The following is a 16374-nucleotide window of genomic DNA, read 5'->3' as shown; positions in this document are numbered from 1 at the left end:
TTTGAATGATTAAATTATTAGAAGAGCTTTGAAAATGGCAAACAATTAAATCAATGTTAAGGTATTATCATAACACTTGCAGCATTAATATAACTCAAACAATGGAGTGGTGACATCTGCACTATATCCGTCCATTCAAGCTTAAATTCAACATATACTTATAAAATTTGTAACCACCTAAATTAGTAGTGCATGAGAAAAAATTAACAATTGAAAAAGAGTGAAGAAAAAAAACAGCAAAACTTTTGGAAACTTTTTTTCTACATGTAGAAATGGGGGGAAAGCAAAGCGAATCTCTGAACCCAAGTGAAAGTTTGTTTAGGCTCTTTCTCTGTTGCGACTAACAAATAAAATTAATTACTAACTTAAATGACAGACAGCCAGAGGGGGTGGGCTGATGAAGGGGATTCGTGACGGTAGACTCGTTTTACGATTGTCAATAAAAAAAGGAAACACAAAATTAAATTCCAAATTCAGCTTAAACATGCAACTTCCTTTTGACAACTTTTATTTGTTTTAGGGCCTTCTGTTTGTTGCCTTCTGTTTTGTTGACTGAGTTGCCAAAAGTGAAACCGCGAAATCACAAAATAAAGCGAATATAATTTAAAATCAATTGAATAAATTGCAAACATTTGTCAAATACACTTTAAAACTAGACTACATTAGCTATTTCGAGAGAGGGTTTCCCCTAGGGTGAAGCAGGGCGTTTGCCCAGAGGCCCAAAGTATTAAGTAAAAATTGGCCCTAAAGGACATTCGATGTTATGCAATACACAAAAATAAAGGTATGCCCAAATGCGGTCGAACTGAAAGAGAGATAGAAAGAGAGAACGAGAGAGCTGCTGGCAATCTTCTGCGGTCCGCAAAAACAATAAAAATTAATAAGAAAACTTTTGTATTGACTCTTTTACAAATGGATCGCATGGGGTTTTAGTTGGCCTGCGGAATAGAATTATAATTGAGTGAATCCGGTCAAAATATTCCTATCTTTAATATGTATGCATTTGAGTTTGAGTGTGAGACTCACTGTAAGTGTGTCTGTGCGTATTCATAATCCCTTGAAATTGTTTGTCCATATTCATTTTCCACTTAATATGATTGTCACGCAAATGCTGTTAGTTTATTTTATGGCTTCAGTTTCATTCCTTCTTCCTTGCGTTTTGCTCGATTGAGAGGAAATTATAACTTGAAACAGATTATTTAAATGGCGAAAAGATATAGCCGACCTCCGGCAACGGCCGGAGGCCCAGCCTCCGACTGGTCAACTGATTTATGGTCATTTCTGCTATGACTTTGGCCATGGCAATGGCAATGTCTATGGCTATTGTCTGTGTTGATTGTCTATGGTCAGCAGTCTGAGGTCTGAGGACCGAGGTCTGCAGTCTGCAGTCAGCGGTCAATGGCGTTGGTCGTCGCGACCAACCTGAAGTATATATGTGTTTATACGACGGGATACCACAATACAATGGGCCAAGGACATCGGCAAGTGTCTGGTTGAAGTCTTCGTTGGCGTTTTGGTCTAAATGCCGTTTATCTAATGCTAACTAGTCCTTTGGGTGTCTGCCTTGAATTAGCGCCTCCTTTTTACGCCTAATTCAAAGGATTCTGTCCCACACAAAAGGATGACGCGTCGCATAAAAAATTCATTCATAAAGAGGGTCTTATCTTTTCCTCCCTCACCCCTTCAACCCAATCTCTATTTCCAGAGCCAACACGAATTTCTCCTTTGCGCTCATGAAATTTAAGTTCTATATACCGACGGCAAGGCCTCGAAGGTTGTTGAGATTTAACGATTTTCTTAGTATTTGGTGTGTGTTTTTTTTTTCTTATGTTTTTTTTCTCATTTCTAAGCCTTTTGTGGCATCTTTAAGTTTCCACTTGCTTCCTTCTATATCTCTCACTCTGTCTTTCTCTCTTCCTCTTGTTTGCTTTTTCTTTTCCACTCGATGTGTGTGTGTGTGTGTGTGTGTGTGTGTGTGAGTGGCATTTCATTTCCACTTGCTTCTTGCAAAATTGAGTTATAGAAAATTTTTGATTTTGCAATTTACTTCTACTTGGGCAAGCTTTAATCTTTTTGAACGACTCGTGCCAAATTTTCCCCTATGCTAATTAAAATTGATTGGTTTAATTATAAAATTCACTTTGAGTGGAAATTTTTAAATATAATTCTTGTTGATTGTATTAGAACCAGAGAGTGGCTCTTACATTTTGAATCAATGCAAAAATGGAAGAAAGAAAAATGGAATTTCAACGCCATGAAAAATTTTATGAAGCTTAAGAAAACGAATAAACAAAACAATTATGCACTTCTTCAGAAATTTAAATTAAATTTGTGTTTTACTGTACTCATCTCGAATGAATAAGAAATAGGCAAAAATTTTACCTAAATGACTGAACACAAAACACATTATCAAGTTTTTTACTTATGCATAGCAATAGAATTTTTTCAAATCGAATCGTTTAGCCATTGATTTGAGCTGCAAACTTTCTGAAAATTGAAGTAAGTAAGTCGTTCTAGCCAACGGCCAACTTCGCCCTTTAGACTGCCTATTAAAACTCGTTTATACGTATATTAATCAAATTTGAAAGGTCGGTAGAAACGTATAAGACTAACTTGTGTGCCGAATTCGATTACGGTAGTCAAAAAATTGCTTGTGAATTATGGATAAAAATTTTAAATAATCATAAATTGCGCGCATACTAACGAAGTGTAGGTACATATCAAATAAGTTAAATTTAATTTCATTTTGATATTATCAAAATACTTACCAAATTTAATGTATGTATCTAGCTATAGTTTTTAAGAAAATCAGTTTTATGTAAATTTTGGGGGCGTGGCATACTACACGAGTCTACACACCAAATTTGGTGGCTCTACCTCTTATAGTCTCCGAGATCTAGGTGTTCATACAGACGGATGGACGGACGGGCGGACAGACGAACATGGCGAGATCAACTCGGCTGTTGATCCTGATCAAGAATATGTATACTTTATGGGGTCGGAAAAGCTTCCTTCTGCCTGTTACATATGTACATATTGGCGACTTCAATATACCAATTTACACTATGGGTGCATGGTATAACAAACAACTTTTCGAATTTTTGTTACAAACCTCTAAATGTCCTAACAACGTTTAGATACAAAATTCATTCAAATTTGCCGTATTTACATTCTTGTTTTGAGTAGATTGTATAATATTAAATAAAACTTTTAAAGGCATTATTTCTCTCTCTCTCTCTCTCACTTTCTTACCATTAAAGATTCGATAAAGTTCTTTCGATTGCGAATGACAGGCTCCACTACGATTTGAGCCCTCCACTTATGTGTGACAGCCATTGTCATTTGAGTCAACCATTCTCCATTTAGGCCAAAAGCTAAAAAGATGGTCATAAAGAAAGCAAGAGAGAAAGTAAGAGAAAGGGGAAAGTCGAGAAAAGGTAAAAGTAGTAAGACTTATTCAAATGGCGGCAATACAAAAGATATTTGGCTTTGTTACAGTTTCATTTAGTTGGATTCCGCTACTGCTTTCACATGCAAATCCCATCTAAAGTAAAATTTTAGCCTGTTTATTTTCGTTTCGTCGTTTTTACCCCACAAATTTTTTTCGCATATCATTTTATACGAGGCTTCCTCGCATTTTCTTTGCATTTCGACACATTTTTTTTTTGTTGCCAATTTATCAAAGCAATTTTGTCATGGGGTTTCCAATATGAAATTTGAAATTGCTGAATCACATTGATTGGAATTCTGTGTAAAATACAAATATATAAACATGTATAAACATACAAGTCGATGTAAGTGTGTAGATATATATACTAAAAAGAAGGCGGACCTGATGAAGAACTCTTTGATTGATGGTTAGCCCAACGATGAATCGTTATCCATATCACCGAACCAGGCGTTTACCTGTCATCGTGATTGATGGCCAGCGGTCACACGCGTACACACACAATCCTATACACACACACACACATTATAGATCTATAAACTAGCCAAGCCAATCCTTACTTGATTTAGCTTTTTAGTTTAATTTACTCAATACTCAACGTAATGCTCACTCTTATTCCCTATCTCATTTTATCCACATCCTTGTCATCATAATCATCATCGTCATCATCCTGATGGTGATGGAGGTTTTTCATCATTCCATAGGTAAGTCGTTGAACCTTGAGAGGATTTTTCAAATTCCAAGTTCACTGAACTGGCTATGAAATGTGACAAAAAGTCGTTGCAAAAAGCGAAGATGAAACCAGACCAACCAGACGACAGGCGACAGACGACAACCAACAGACTAGTATAACATCCACTCTCTGTCTGCTAATTAACCAAACGAACAAAATTCGACAGAGTGCAGCAGGTGTAAAATGTGTGTAAGTGTGTCTGTGTGTGGAAAAGTTGCCAATTTTGACGAATTATTTGAAGAGAAAGAGAGCGAAAACTGTGCGGCCATGACTCTTAAGTGTTTCGAAATTTAATGGCCGTGTTACTCACATCTAAGCCAAGCGCTTCTACATAAATTTCAGGTTTCCAGCTTATTACCAAGTTAAAGCGAGGGTTCCAGAAGTATGTTAAAAATTAAATTTAGTATAGATTGATTGTTATTTGTAATGTTTTCATTCACATTTTTATTTCACAAATTTCGTGCTTGATAACATTCAACAATTTTTCACACTCGAACTCGTTTTCATAATGGGCCAAAAAGGACCCATGCCTGACTTGATTCAATTCGTCACAGCTTACAATAAATTTACAATTACCCTGTGCTCTACCGAATGTATGTGCACACATTCAGGTTAATTGTAGCATGCCAACTCAAACTCATCTCATCTCGATTTCAACTCAATGCGACTCAATACCTCGTGGCCAAGTGAAGTTAAAAATACAGGCAATAGGTGCCGAGAGGGGATAAAAAATCCGAAAATAACAACAACAACAAAAATCACAAAAAAAAAAAAAAGAGCAAGAGAAAAAATTTGTGTATAAATTCAGAGAATTTATTTGAGCGGAAATGAAATCGAGCTCTGTATTCAAAACAGAAGATAAAGATTGTGTGGCGCGTGTTGAAATATCAACCAAGCCAAGTAGCAAAAAGCAAGTGGAAAATGAAAAGTGGAAAGTGGAAAGAATTTAGGTACGATAGATGCAGAACGCGAGGGATGGGGGTGGCGGCGAAGGCATTTTTGCTTTTATTGCAAATATTAAAATGTTTACACTTGAATGGGCGAAAACAGCAACAACAACAATAACAGTAACAATAACTCGATTATGATAACAAGGTCGCGTTGCCATAGAACTCAACTGAACTGAACCGAACCGAACTGAACCAAACCAAACCAAACCGTCGCCTCTGACTCTTTAAGGAGTCATCAAGAACAACTGGTTTTGGAGCAAGCAGCCCAACTGAATCCGTAGCACGTGCAACGGATGTGCCCACTTATGATGGACGAATTCCATTCCATCTATTTTTCGATTCATTTTTTTGTGCCCCACATCTTTCTTTTCTTCTCCTTTTATTTGTTGCCTTTTCTTCTGCCTGTGTGTGTGTGTGTGTGTGTTGTTGGGCAATTGTCCTTATCAAAAAGGGTATACGACTTATGAGTTTAAATTTGTTCAGCATAGATTCGTACATTGAATGAATTGAAATGGATCTTTAATTGAGTTTTTCTGTCCCAAATAAAATCTAAAAGATTTACCCTGTAAAGTATGCTAATAATTTTTGATACTAGGTATGTATGTATGTATAGGTCGGACTAAACTACAAATCTGCTTTCTTCAATCGATGTCAATGTTGTTTTCACATCGAAATGTCGTAAGAGTATAGAAACTTTGTTATTTGAAACGTTTGATTGTCTCTCTTCCTTCCTAAGTTGTTGTATTTTTTCGCCTGCCTAAGCATACTTTTTTCGTATCATTTTAGCTTTTTATTTTTTTTTTGCAGTTGTTGTTGCGTTCTTTGAAAGAGGTCTTCTAGTTGTCCCAAAACAACTGAAGAAGGAAACAACAAATTTGCTCAAATATTCAAAAGGAAATATGGTCTAGGCCAGAAAATTGTGTTTTCCAAAGCAACACGAACACACGCACTGCCACACACGGATACACACATACACGCACACAGCAGACACACACACATACACACACGTGTTGCAAATGATTTAAAATGGTTGCCTAATTAGGGAACGTAACAGCTTGAATTTGTGTTGACTTTTGATTCATAATGATCTATGTACATACGTTTAAAGAGGCAGTAGGCAAACTCAACATGCTCTATTATAATAGAGCGGTTTTGTTGCATTTTAGACCATATAACACATGATTTTATCAATGAGAAGCTCAAGATGGGCCAATTTCATTCAACTAAATAATGATAAATTCATTTGTCCAAAGAAACTTCATCAAATTTAATGAGAGTTTGCCAAGATTTCAAAGGCAAACTAAGAAATTAAATTAATGATTTCACATTAAACAATATAGCCTTAAAATGGCACAAAGAAAACCCCAATAAAATGCCATCAGTCAGAGAACAAATGAATGAAATCGAAATGCTTGGCTAATCGCACTCAAATCAAACCTTTCCTCCACTCTGCTCCCCCTACTTCGCCTTGTTGCTTTCTATTCGTCTTGCTTTTTGGCCGCATTGACGGAGGCCGCATTGTTTACTAATTAATCAAAACAAACGCAATTCCCCCCCCAAAAAAAACATATGTGTGCTGCTCACTGTATAGTCCATAAAAGGAATGAAATGAGGAGAAGGTCGTAGGGGGAAAGGGGACCCGCCCCTTGGCCCGTTCACCAGAGCTTTTAGTTGGCGGTGACCTCGTCTGATCCGCAAAAACCCAAAACCACTTGAGTTGTTTGCATGTTGGTTAAGTTTCTTGGATTCTTGCGGCGCCGACGGCGTCTTCTTGGTACAGTTCAATGCGCCGACGGCGGTCAGGCGTCTTTGCCAAAGTAAATCTATTCAAAGGAGCTCTCATTAAATACCAGGGAAAGCAGGCTGGCTGGCTGGCTGGCTGACAGGCAGGCAGTCAGTCAGGCGAGGACTAACAAAAATTTACTTGAATTTTTTCTTCTTTTTAGAGGGGGGATATTATAGGCGTGGCCGCATACGAAATCTGACATGTGAAAGGTCAAGAAATTGAGTTTACTACAAAAGCTGCGCCTGCTGCTGCGGCTCCACTAAAAGAAGCGCGCGCGCGTGTTGTGTACGCTTGAATGGTAGCGAATTGAATTCAAAATGAAATGACATTTAATTAAAATGTTCTTGGGGTATACCCAGCAAATGATAAGAGTGGGTATTCTTCTTCTCCATCTTCTTCTTCTTGTTGCTTGTAAATCCTCACTTCGCTTTGAAGTTAAACATTTTTTATTGTCAAACCATGGCGAAACCATTAAACACAATACTCTTTCTCCATCTACCTTTCGTTAAACTTATTTCAATATAATGAAGTAAAAGCTAACCGAAATATTGTATAGATATATGTACCTTTTTGAATCGGAGTTAATATGTGCGAGTGCAAGATAAAATTTGAAAATTTTTTAATTTGATAGACTAAAATTTATTTCAAACAACATTTTAATATTAAGGTGAAATGCTAACCTAGTCAGACTGTATAGTATAGTATAGTAATGAATAGTACATTTTGATAATTTTAGTTTCTTTGTAGAAAGTCTTTCGAAATGCCGCTTCTGTTTCATTTTTCTAGATTATTTTACACACTCCTAGAAAGAAAAAGAGATATCTATATATGTATAATTAAGCAGTTTTCCCGTCAACAATGACATCCCGCAGCATCGCCAAGAGCTTTCATTTTAAAGACATGACACATCGATGTGAAGCCACCAACTGAAGTCACTTTCAAGTCAAGCACTTTGTTTACTTATACTGGCCATAAAAAACATTTAAAAAAAAAGTATCTTTTGATATGGTTGCCACTTGGAAATCCATAGAACTTGTCTGATTCATTTCATTGCTCTCTTTGATTGAAGTACCCCCACGGCTACACAGCCACACAGTCAGAGGCAGAACAAAAAGAACAGAGAGCAAGCTATAACCTAATAGCTCTCCATCTAGCCAGCCACGTCCACCACTTTAATTGCTTTTGCTACGTTTTTCATCATTTCATTTCCCCTGTAATTGCCTAATGTCCATCAAATGTAAGCCTCTCAAATATGTACAAACACACACACACACACACACACTGAGAGATGTGGAAGAAACCAAGGGAAAAAATGAAAATGAAAATGAAAAAAGAAAACCACATAATTACAAACGAAACCAAACGCAATTGAGTGTCACTCAAAATGCGTTCGCCAGTAGTAAAAAACATGAAAAAAAAGAAAATGAAAATGACATTTGATTGGATTTTTCTATGGCACTTCCGTGACTGCATAGATACATCACATATATACAAGGATGTATTTATATACATATATGTAGGTAATGTTTAAGTAAAGGCAAACTTGATCGAAATATACTTGCGCAATAAAATTAATAAACCAAAATTGCAGCACGTAGAATTTAATTTAATCCCTCAAAAGCTCTCAAACTTGAAGAACAATTTTCCAATTTTTTTCTTTTTTGGCTTGCTTGTTCCTTTTTTCCATTTTTTTTTTCGATTTATTTTTTTGCTGTTTTATTTTTGTAAAATAACTCAACGTGACTCCTTTGGAAAATATAGAGAGAGAGAGAGAGATGCACAAAAATAAGAGTATAGAGGCAAATATAAAAAAAAAAATTACAAAAAAAAAAACTTCGACATTGACGAAGTTTCTATACCCTTGCAGCAGTCCTTGGCAATAATTCACATTTTTACATGTTTAAAACTTTTTATCTGCACCGATTTAAAGCTGATTTAGATTGACCATAACATGTGTTCTATATATCCGATCTTTTTTAAGCTTGGAAAAATGTTGTTCTAAATTAAGAATTATTAAATAATTAGTCATTTTTGTGGGAATAATCCAACTCCTTCACCTATTTTTCATATATCAAAACTTTGTTTTACTCGGGTTGTAAATAGCTTAAATACGAAATTTCCTTCCAATAGCTTTCCAAATGGAGGCTGTTCAAGAATATATACATATACTTTATGGTGTCGGAAATAACTAATTCTCTGCAAGTTTATAATACCCTTTGCAAGGGTATAAAAACGACAAAAGTTTCCACCTGTGTGAAGTCTTGCGGTGGCATGGCAGCAGCATCGGCAGCAGCATCAGCAGCAGCATTAGCTTCCTTTCTAAACCTTTCCTGGGCTGGCAAAAGACGTGCAAACGCTCCTCATACGTATAACAAAAGAAAAGCCGCTTATAAGGACCCCGAACGTTTTTTGGAGTATACCAAGAGATATTGCTTTTTTTATTTTGCGAGTGTATACTCCCCGGTCGCCTCTCCACCAATCTTTTTGGTTGGCCCCCGCCTAGTATGTGAAATATTTCCGCATTGTCCCTTGCAAAGAAATCAAGAGACTGGGTAAAGGATTTACCTAGACTCTTCTAGGTGTTTATCAAAGGCAAAAAAGAAAAAAAAGCAAGAATGAAAAAAATCCAACTCTTTGATTTATAAGTATATATGTAGACACTTATTTATTGTCAGCATGTGACGACTTCTCTTGATTTGCATACCAAAAACGATTCGAAAGATTATATTCAAAACAAAAAAAAAAACTCAAATTAGAGAAAAACAATTTGTCAATTTGAAAAGTTTTGCACAATTCCCTTAATTGCCTTTATATAATTTTTATGCATTTCTGCGGTTTCAGACCAAGTACATCTATTTATGTATCTATCTATAAAAAATGTATTGGTACGTAGTAACTGTAGTATAATAAATCGATTTGGCCGACAAAAACCAATTAAATGCATTCAAATGTAAATTTGCCAACTCTTGAATAAAGCACAACAAAAAATACGTGTGAAACAATTGATAAATCCTTTGGATACTCTTACGCAGGGTACGTAGAATTGAAATCCTTATAGTTTTATTGTGTTTCACTAGTTAGTTATAAGCACTTGTTTAAATATTCTAAAAAAAAACACACACACAAATCGCCAACAATGAAAAGTAACCGATCTTTGCCGATAAAGCTTGCTGATTCTATATCCCCTGTCAAATATCTGCAATAAATAGGGGTCTGCAAGATCGGAATTTAATAAACTAACATAAAACCAACTTTTTTATAATCAAATATCGTGTATTAGCACGGGCCACCAAAAGTTATCGTTTTCTAATCCTGCTATTTGGTTAATCCGGCACTGACTGTCTGGAGGGCGCTTGAAGATGCCCTTTTGATTGTCATATCATGATTTTTTTATGAAATTTTTAACTTTTACGTGGTGTGGATGCAATTTATCTGCAGTTCTCGAAATGGACCTGACAAATTTAAACTGCATTTGCCATAGAGCGATAACTGTAAAGTTCTGTTAATGAAATTTATATAGAGTATAGTTCTTTTTGTAAGCTTTTTTTGTGACATGACTATGATTATTAAACTATTGTTGCTGCGGTTAACCACAAAACAGAGGCAAACGCAGTTTTGCTGTTTGATGTCCTCACATTGTAAGTTTTTCCTATGCCTGGTCATGTGCGTATCAAACAAAAAAAAATTGTGTAATTTAATGGTCGGAAATTTCAGTCAGTCAGTCGGTTTGTCCATTTTGGCCAATGACAAACTCATATTAAGAGTGTGTGTGTGTGTGTGTGTGTGTGTGTGTGTATGATTGTACCCGTGAATTGTATGACAAAGCACGACTATGAATTTATGAGTATTATGTAGATGATGATGACGATGCTGGGCGAAAACGTTTGTCGCATTGCAGTAAAATCTTTTTGGGTGAAAAGAAAAGAAGAAAAGAACAGTATCGAACACATACAAGTGAGTGTAAAAAGGCTGAGGTAAGCCACTCTCTTTGGAAAGCTATTACATAATCTAATAATTGAAATAAATCCTCCTCCTTGTTAAATCAGTTTAAGCCATATTTAAATAGCGAAACCCGTATAATTCACGACACAAAATGTAAATAAATGAAACATCGAGTGTTACAGGTTGAAAGAGATAAAAAACGGGAAAGAAATTTGCTAATTGAAAGTTGACATAGTAAACAATTGACAGATAAAGTGCACTTAAAATTCTGGCGTATTTTATAAATAAAAAGAAAATTAAGCGTTTCATAATTGGTATGAAAACTAAAAAAAAATGCATTGGCAGCCCGTTGATGCTGTTGGTGACACATGTGTTTAATTTTTTTTCCAAGAATCGAAGTGACGAAAATTGAATTGGCTCATTTCTTGTCTTCTTACGCACTCTTTCTCTCTCTCTCTCTCTCTGTCTCTTTAGACACTGATCGAATGATAATCAAGTTGTTTTTTGTTCGCCACCTCCCCCAAGTGGTCTTTAGTTCACTCATCACATATGTATATGTCAGTTGCAGACATATTTCAGATACAAATAAAGATATAAAGGAACAAAAATTGCACTTATGCTTTCAGATGCCTTGATGGCTTGCGTTCCCGAGAGCAATATGCGATTCCTTTCTGTTTAATTGCGTTTGCAACGTGATGGGGCAACTTTGGCCTCATCAGTGGCATTGGCAGCTACCACCATCTCAGTTACAGGACCGGAGTAACTTTGCTTATGCAATAGTGAATATAATCTATGTATCTATACAAAGCCGAAATCCAGTTAAAATTTAGAAGCAATCGACAGTCTATCGACACATTAGTAATTGTCTTTGAGATAAAACCAGCTAGCTATCGAATCTGACAAACTAAAAAGAATGTCCTGAATTACCTTTTCTATCTCTGAAGGCGTACCTGTGTGTATGTGTGGGTGTGTGTGTTAAAAATTTCACTTTAATTTCGTTTTCATTTCCGCGCACATGCCGAGAAGGCTGCAGTAGCAGCAATACCATGGAGTCTGCCAACTGTTTGCCTGGCAACACATGTTAAGGAGCAGCATCCACATCCCCATCCCGAAGAGCAGATAAAGAAGCAAAAAAAGGACTAAAGGACAGAACTGGAGAGACTAAAGGATGAAGGGAGCCCGCGACTGTATCACGTCGTCGTTTGGCGGCGGTAGGGTTATGTCACGCATTCCAACCGTCAGCCAATCAATTCGACAGTTTAAACATACAACAAGATAAAAGAATGATTGAAACGAAGTTGAAACCTCGACCCGATTGATATCGTATAATAGCTAAAAACCACTCTCACACATACAAACACACAGACACACACACACACACATTTAGTGTATATTCATAGCGGGCTGGACTAAGATAAGTACTTTAAGAGACAAAAAATATGCCATCTCTATTCAAAGGAACAACCTATGGTACATTATTCAATTGCAGGGTATACAAAGAACGGGCACAATCGATTAACGTTATCCGTTTCTTGGATATGTGTATGAATGTAAAACGCTTTTTGCATGGGCCAAGGCGTAAATTTCATTTCACATATCCTTTATGCCCTATGCCAAAGGCAAAAGTCTCAGCGTGCGCGTTTCGCCAATTTATTATTCAACGGAAATGAGCGGAGTAAAAAGTGCGTGCTCTGTGTGTTTGTGTGTGTGTGTGTGTGTGTGTGTGTGTGCGTGTGTGTTGGCTTCTTTTTCCGTTCTTTTCTTTTGCCCTTTGCATCCCTTACACTCATATATGTATATATTTTGCGGTTTTGTCCTCTTTGTTGTGGCCCGCGGACACATTTCACTTATGTTGAAAATTAAAAGAAACTTAACTCTTCCGTTGTCTGTTGTTGCTCTTGATATTCATGTTGATGCTGATGTTGCTGCTGCTGCTGCTGCTGTTGTTGTTCTTGTTGTTGTCGTTGACTGTTGCACGGAAGTTGCAATGAAATTGCCAACATCCGTGAGTTTGCGATAAAATGGTGTTTCCCATACCAATTCCCATTCCCATTCCCTTCGCCTTTGGCCTGTTCTTTTTCCCCGTTTTTCTATTTTCCCGTTTCCCAGTTTTGCCCGCTGCCAGTGCCCATGTTCATGCTCATATTCTGTTCCGTTCAGTTCTTGCATTTGTCAGTATAGTCTAGGCAATATGGGCTGCTCATTTCCTGTGCGCACAGCGGAAGTGATTTGAGAGTTTGCTGCCTGCGGGGGCTAAAATGATAGAGTCGAAACGAAGACCTACCAAGACCTAAATGGAAATAAATATGCATAGTTTCACTTATGTATGTACATGTACACATACATATAAATACAAAATATGTATGTATTCGGCTATATTAAAGTAAATTTAGTCAGCAAAATTCCATTCAATTTTATTCGGCCTTTGTCTAGTTAATAAATCAATTAAGGTAATTAAGTAAGGAAGAGTGGCCGTGTGTGGGCCGGTTACCCAAGACGGCCACGGTGTGGACATGGGTGGTAATATTGGCCACTTTATTTCTTTTAAAGCACCAGTAGTTATTGTTAGGATTGCCAGTGTTAGGGTTTTCTTTTCTCATCGTTGAAAATTTGTTCCTGATTGACCACATCGGTTCTTATTGTGTAAGCACAGCCCCAAAACCTTTATAATTTTAAAGTTATTGTAACTTTTACCCTATTTTTCCGTATTGTTTGAGGTGACCCATAAAGGGGAACGCACAAAATGCGTTATATTATGCAATGTTTTCATCGCAAAGAAGTTCGTTTCATTTTTGTCCTTGCCTTCTTTCTTCTATAGCGCCAAAGCAAAATCCTACAACACTACGAACAGACTGTTCTCTCTCTCCTAAAGGTGTATCAAAATGGGAGAAATTTAATAACTTAGATCCATATAGAGAATATTACTATATACATATGTACTTGGCCTCTGCGAATTAAACTTAGATAATTCTAATCGGCCTTGGTGACTGATTGGATACATACACTCATGATAAAAATAATAATTACACCCCCAAAAATTTAACTATATTATACACTTGCAAAAAGGGTATATTAACGCATAGAAGAAAGCATTTCCGACCTTATAAAGTATATATATTCTTGATCAGTACGACGAGACGAGTTCATATAGCCATGTTCGTCCGTCCGACTGTCCGTCCTAGACTGTGGGAGCTACAGAGTTGAAATTCTGCAAGTATGCATGTATATACTGCACATGTTGTTTATCTTAGATGCAGCTGGATCGGAACACTATATCACATACAAACGGCAAAGTCACGAACAGTGACTTTTTTCAATAACTTCGTTATTTTCTAAACTATTGTCGTAAAATTTAATATTGGTGACCTAATAACACATATAATCGACTGTGCCAATTTTTATCAAGATCGGGTGACTATATCATATATAGGGTGTGCAGTTATTTCATTATTTGACTAATCCTCTGTACCCACCTTAATTTTATTATTACTTTTCCCATCGGGATGGGCATTTAATTTTTTGGGGTGTACCTATTATTATCATCACGAGTGTACATACCAAACAAGGAAAACAGGCTATGCATGCTGATTTCGCAACGAAGAATTTATCAAATTATTAATAAATATCTTCCATTCCATTCGGTTGCCTAGTTATGTAATTAGTAGTTCTTGATTGTTTTCATCATTATATGATTTCCCATGCCACAAACGCCCATCGTAATCTTACTCCCACTTTTACTTAGAGTGGATTTCCTTGGTTACGCTTATTAAAGCCAAATACAAACATATTATGACAGCCACACGAGAGGGCATGCAATTTGCTCTCATGAATTACATGGAATTCCTTGAATCATACTGATGGATGCCCCACAAAGTATGCAATAGACGCATAAAATTGTTTTCATCGTTCACCCGAAACATATGCAACAGCATTATCTCAAATTGCATGTGGTTAAGAGGCTGAAGATGAAAGTGGAGGAAAAAGTAAAATCACAGTGGATGGGTTGGTGAGGAGGGAAGTACATTTTATTTTTATTTCATATGTAAATATGCAAAATTTATCATTTCACTTGTCGACATCGTCAGGTGAATAAAATGTATTGCCTGAAATTCATTTATTTCGCTTTACCTGCTACAAAATGTTAGACCATATTTCATTTGCATAACATCAGACAACTGAGATTTTCACTAGCAGAAACGTGGAAGAAGCACACAGAATGAAGGGCAAAGGGAGAAGGACAAAGTAGAAATAGTGGCCAAGTGATGCCAAGAGACTTTGTCCCACATGTGTAATGGTCTTGTCTTGAGTTCAGTTTTTGGATTAGCTTAACTTGGCCACAGGCAAGTTATCGCAAAGACTGCCAACAATATGTCGCTGCGGCTGCTGCTGCTGCTGGTCCACCTTGTTGGAGGGCAGGTTGGCCAGCTAGCTGGCTAGCCCGTTGATGCCCTGTGCCCCCCCGTTCACCGTGATGTTCATCGTCTTTCATTCTTTGCGTTGAGTTCAAACGTTTCTTGTCCACACTTTTATTGCAAATTGAATTCTGCTGTGTCACGTAGTTGGCTACTTTGTCAATATTTTTTTCCTCTTGCGTTTTAAACTGCCGCAGTAGAAAAAAAAAAAACAGCATCTAAACAGGGTACAAATTAACGAGAGCGGGTTTGTATGGTTTAAAGCCACATTCAATATCAGTCAATCTAAAAAGGGAGTTTTATCTCGAGAAAGACACTCACGAATTGTGTTACAATTTCGACTATACAGATTTTCATATATTGACCATAACATTAATATCTGTGAAAAGAAATTAAAGATGATCCTATCATGGGCTTTCACTTAAGATAAGAGTATACGAAGAAGAAGAATTTCGATTTACAGGACCCCCCCGCAAATCTCTTTACGTAATACTGCCGTATTTGTCATGCTTACCGACATATATACATATCTAGCTACTTAAAGAGACTTTAAAATTCAAAATGTATTTGCGTATTTGTTTAGGGCAACAATTCAGAACATTAGCATCGGATATTGCCTTCCCTTTAGGTGTGGCTAGTAAGTTCGGGTCCTGGTGTAGTGAAGCACCTTGGATCAATCGTTATCAATCGCCGCAAAAGCTTTTGAGAAAAAGTTTGTCCCTTCCTTCGATTTAAGTCAACAGCCAATCCCCAGATTTAAAGACCAAGTAGGGGTTATTATCGGATAACGAAATGCAGGTTCTATATTCTTGAAAAAATTGTTTTCTTTGACATCTTTGTATCCTACATACATACATACGCAAGGAAGCCAGTTTTATCTAATTTTGCCTTGCTAGAACAGAAATTCATGGGATTTCTATACCCACAGAAACCTGTTAGGTTACTTACAAGAACATGCACTCGAATCCTTCGGCGTTTACTGCATCAGGGCAGTTTTATTTTCATGGCGTCGAATCAATACTAGTACAAAAAGGAGCACCCTGTATCTAACAACTTGCCTAAGAATAAAAGTTTGCACAACTATGAGTATTTTCGTAGCCATA

At 36.8% G+C, this 16374-nt stretch overlaps 1 protein-coding gene across 2 annotated transcripts in view; it reads right to left on the bottom strand.

The window, feature by feature from the left end:
- Window positions 1-16374, bottom strand: part of LOC137578772 (uncharacterized) — a 115353-nt gene that overhangs the window by 30036 nt on the left and 68943 nt on the right. Inside the window, exon 10 of one of the 2 annotated variants that reach the window (XM_068292339.1) lies at window positions 3253-3374. The exons of the other annotated variant lie outside the window; for it this stretch is intronic. Within the exon in view, the coding sequence (XP_068148440.1) occupies window positions 3363-3374 (12 nt within the window). The 3' untranslated portion in view covers window positions 3253-3362. The remainder of the gene's footprint in view (window positions 1-3252; window positions 3375-16374) is intronic. 2 annotated transcript variants of the gene reach the window in all.

Source organism: Drosophila tropicalis, unplaced genomic scaffold, assembly GCF_018151085.1.
Source record: "Drosophila tropicalis isolate 14030-0801.00 unplaced genomic scaffold, ASM1815108v1 contig_1190, whole genome shotgun sequence".
NCBI classification, from domain to species: domain Eukaryota; kingdom Metazoa; phylum Arthropoda; class Insecta; order Diptera; family Drosophilidae; genus Drosophila; species Drosophila tropicalis.
This window is presented reverse-complemented; position numbering and strand designations above follow the sequence as displayed.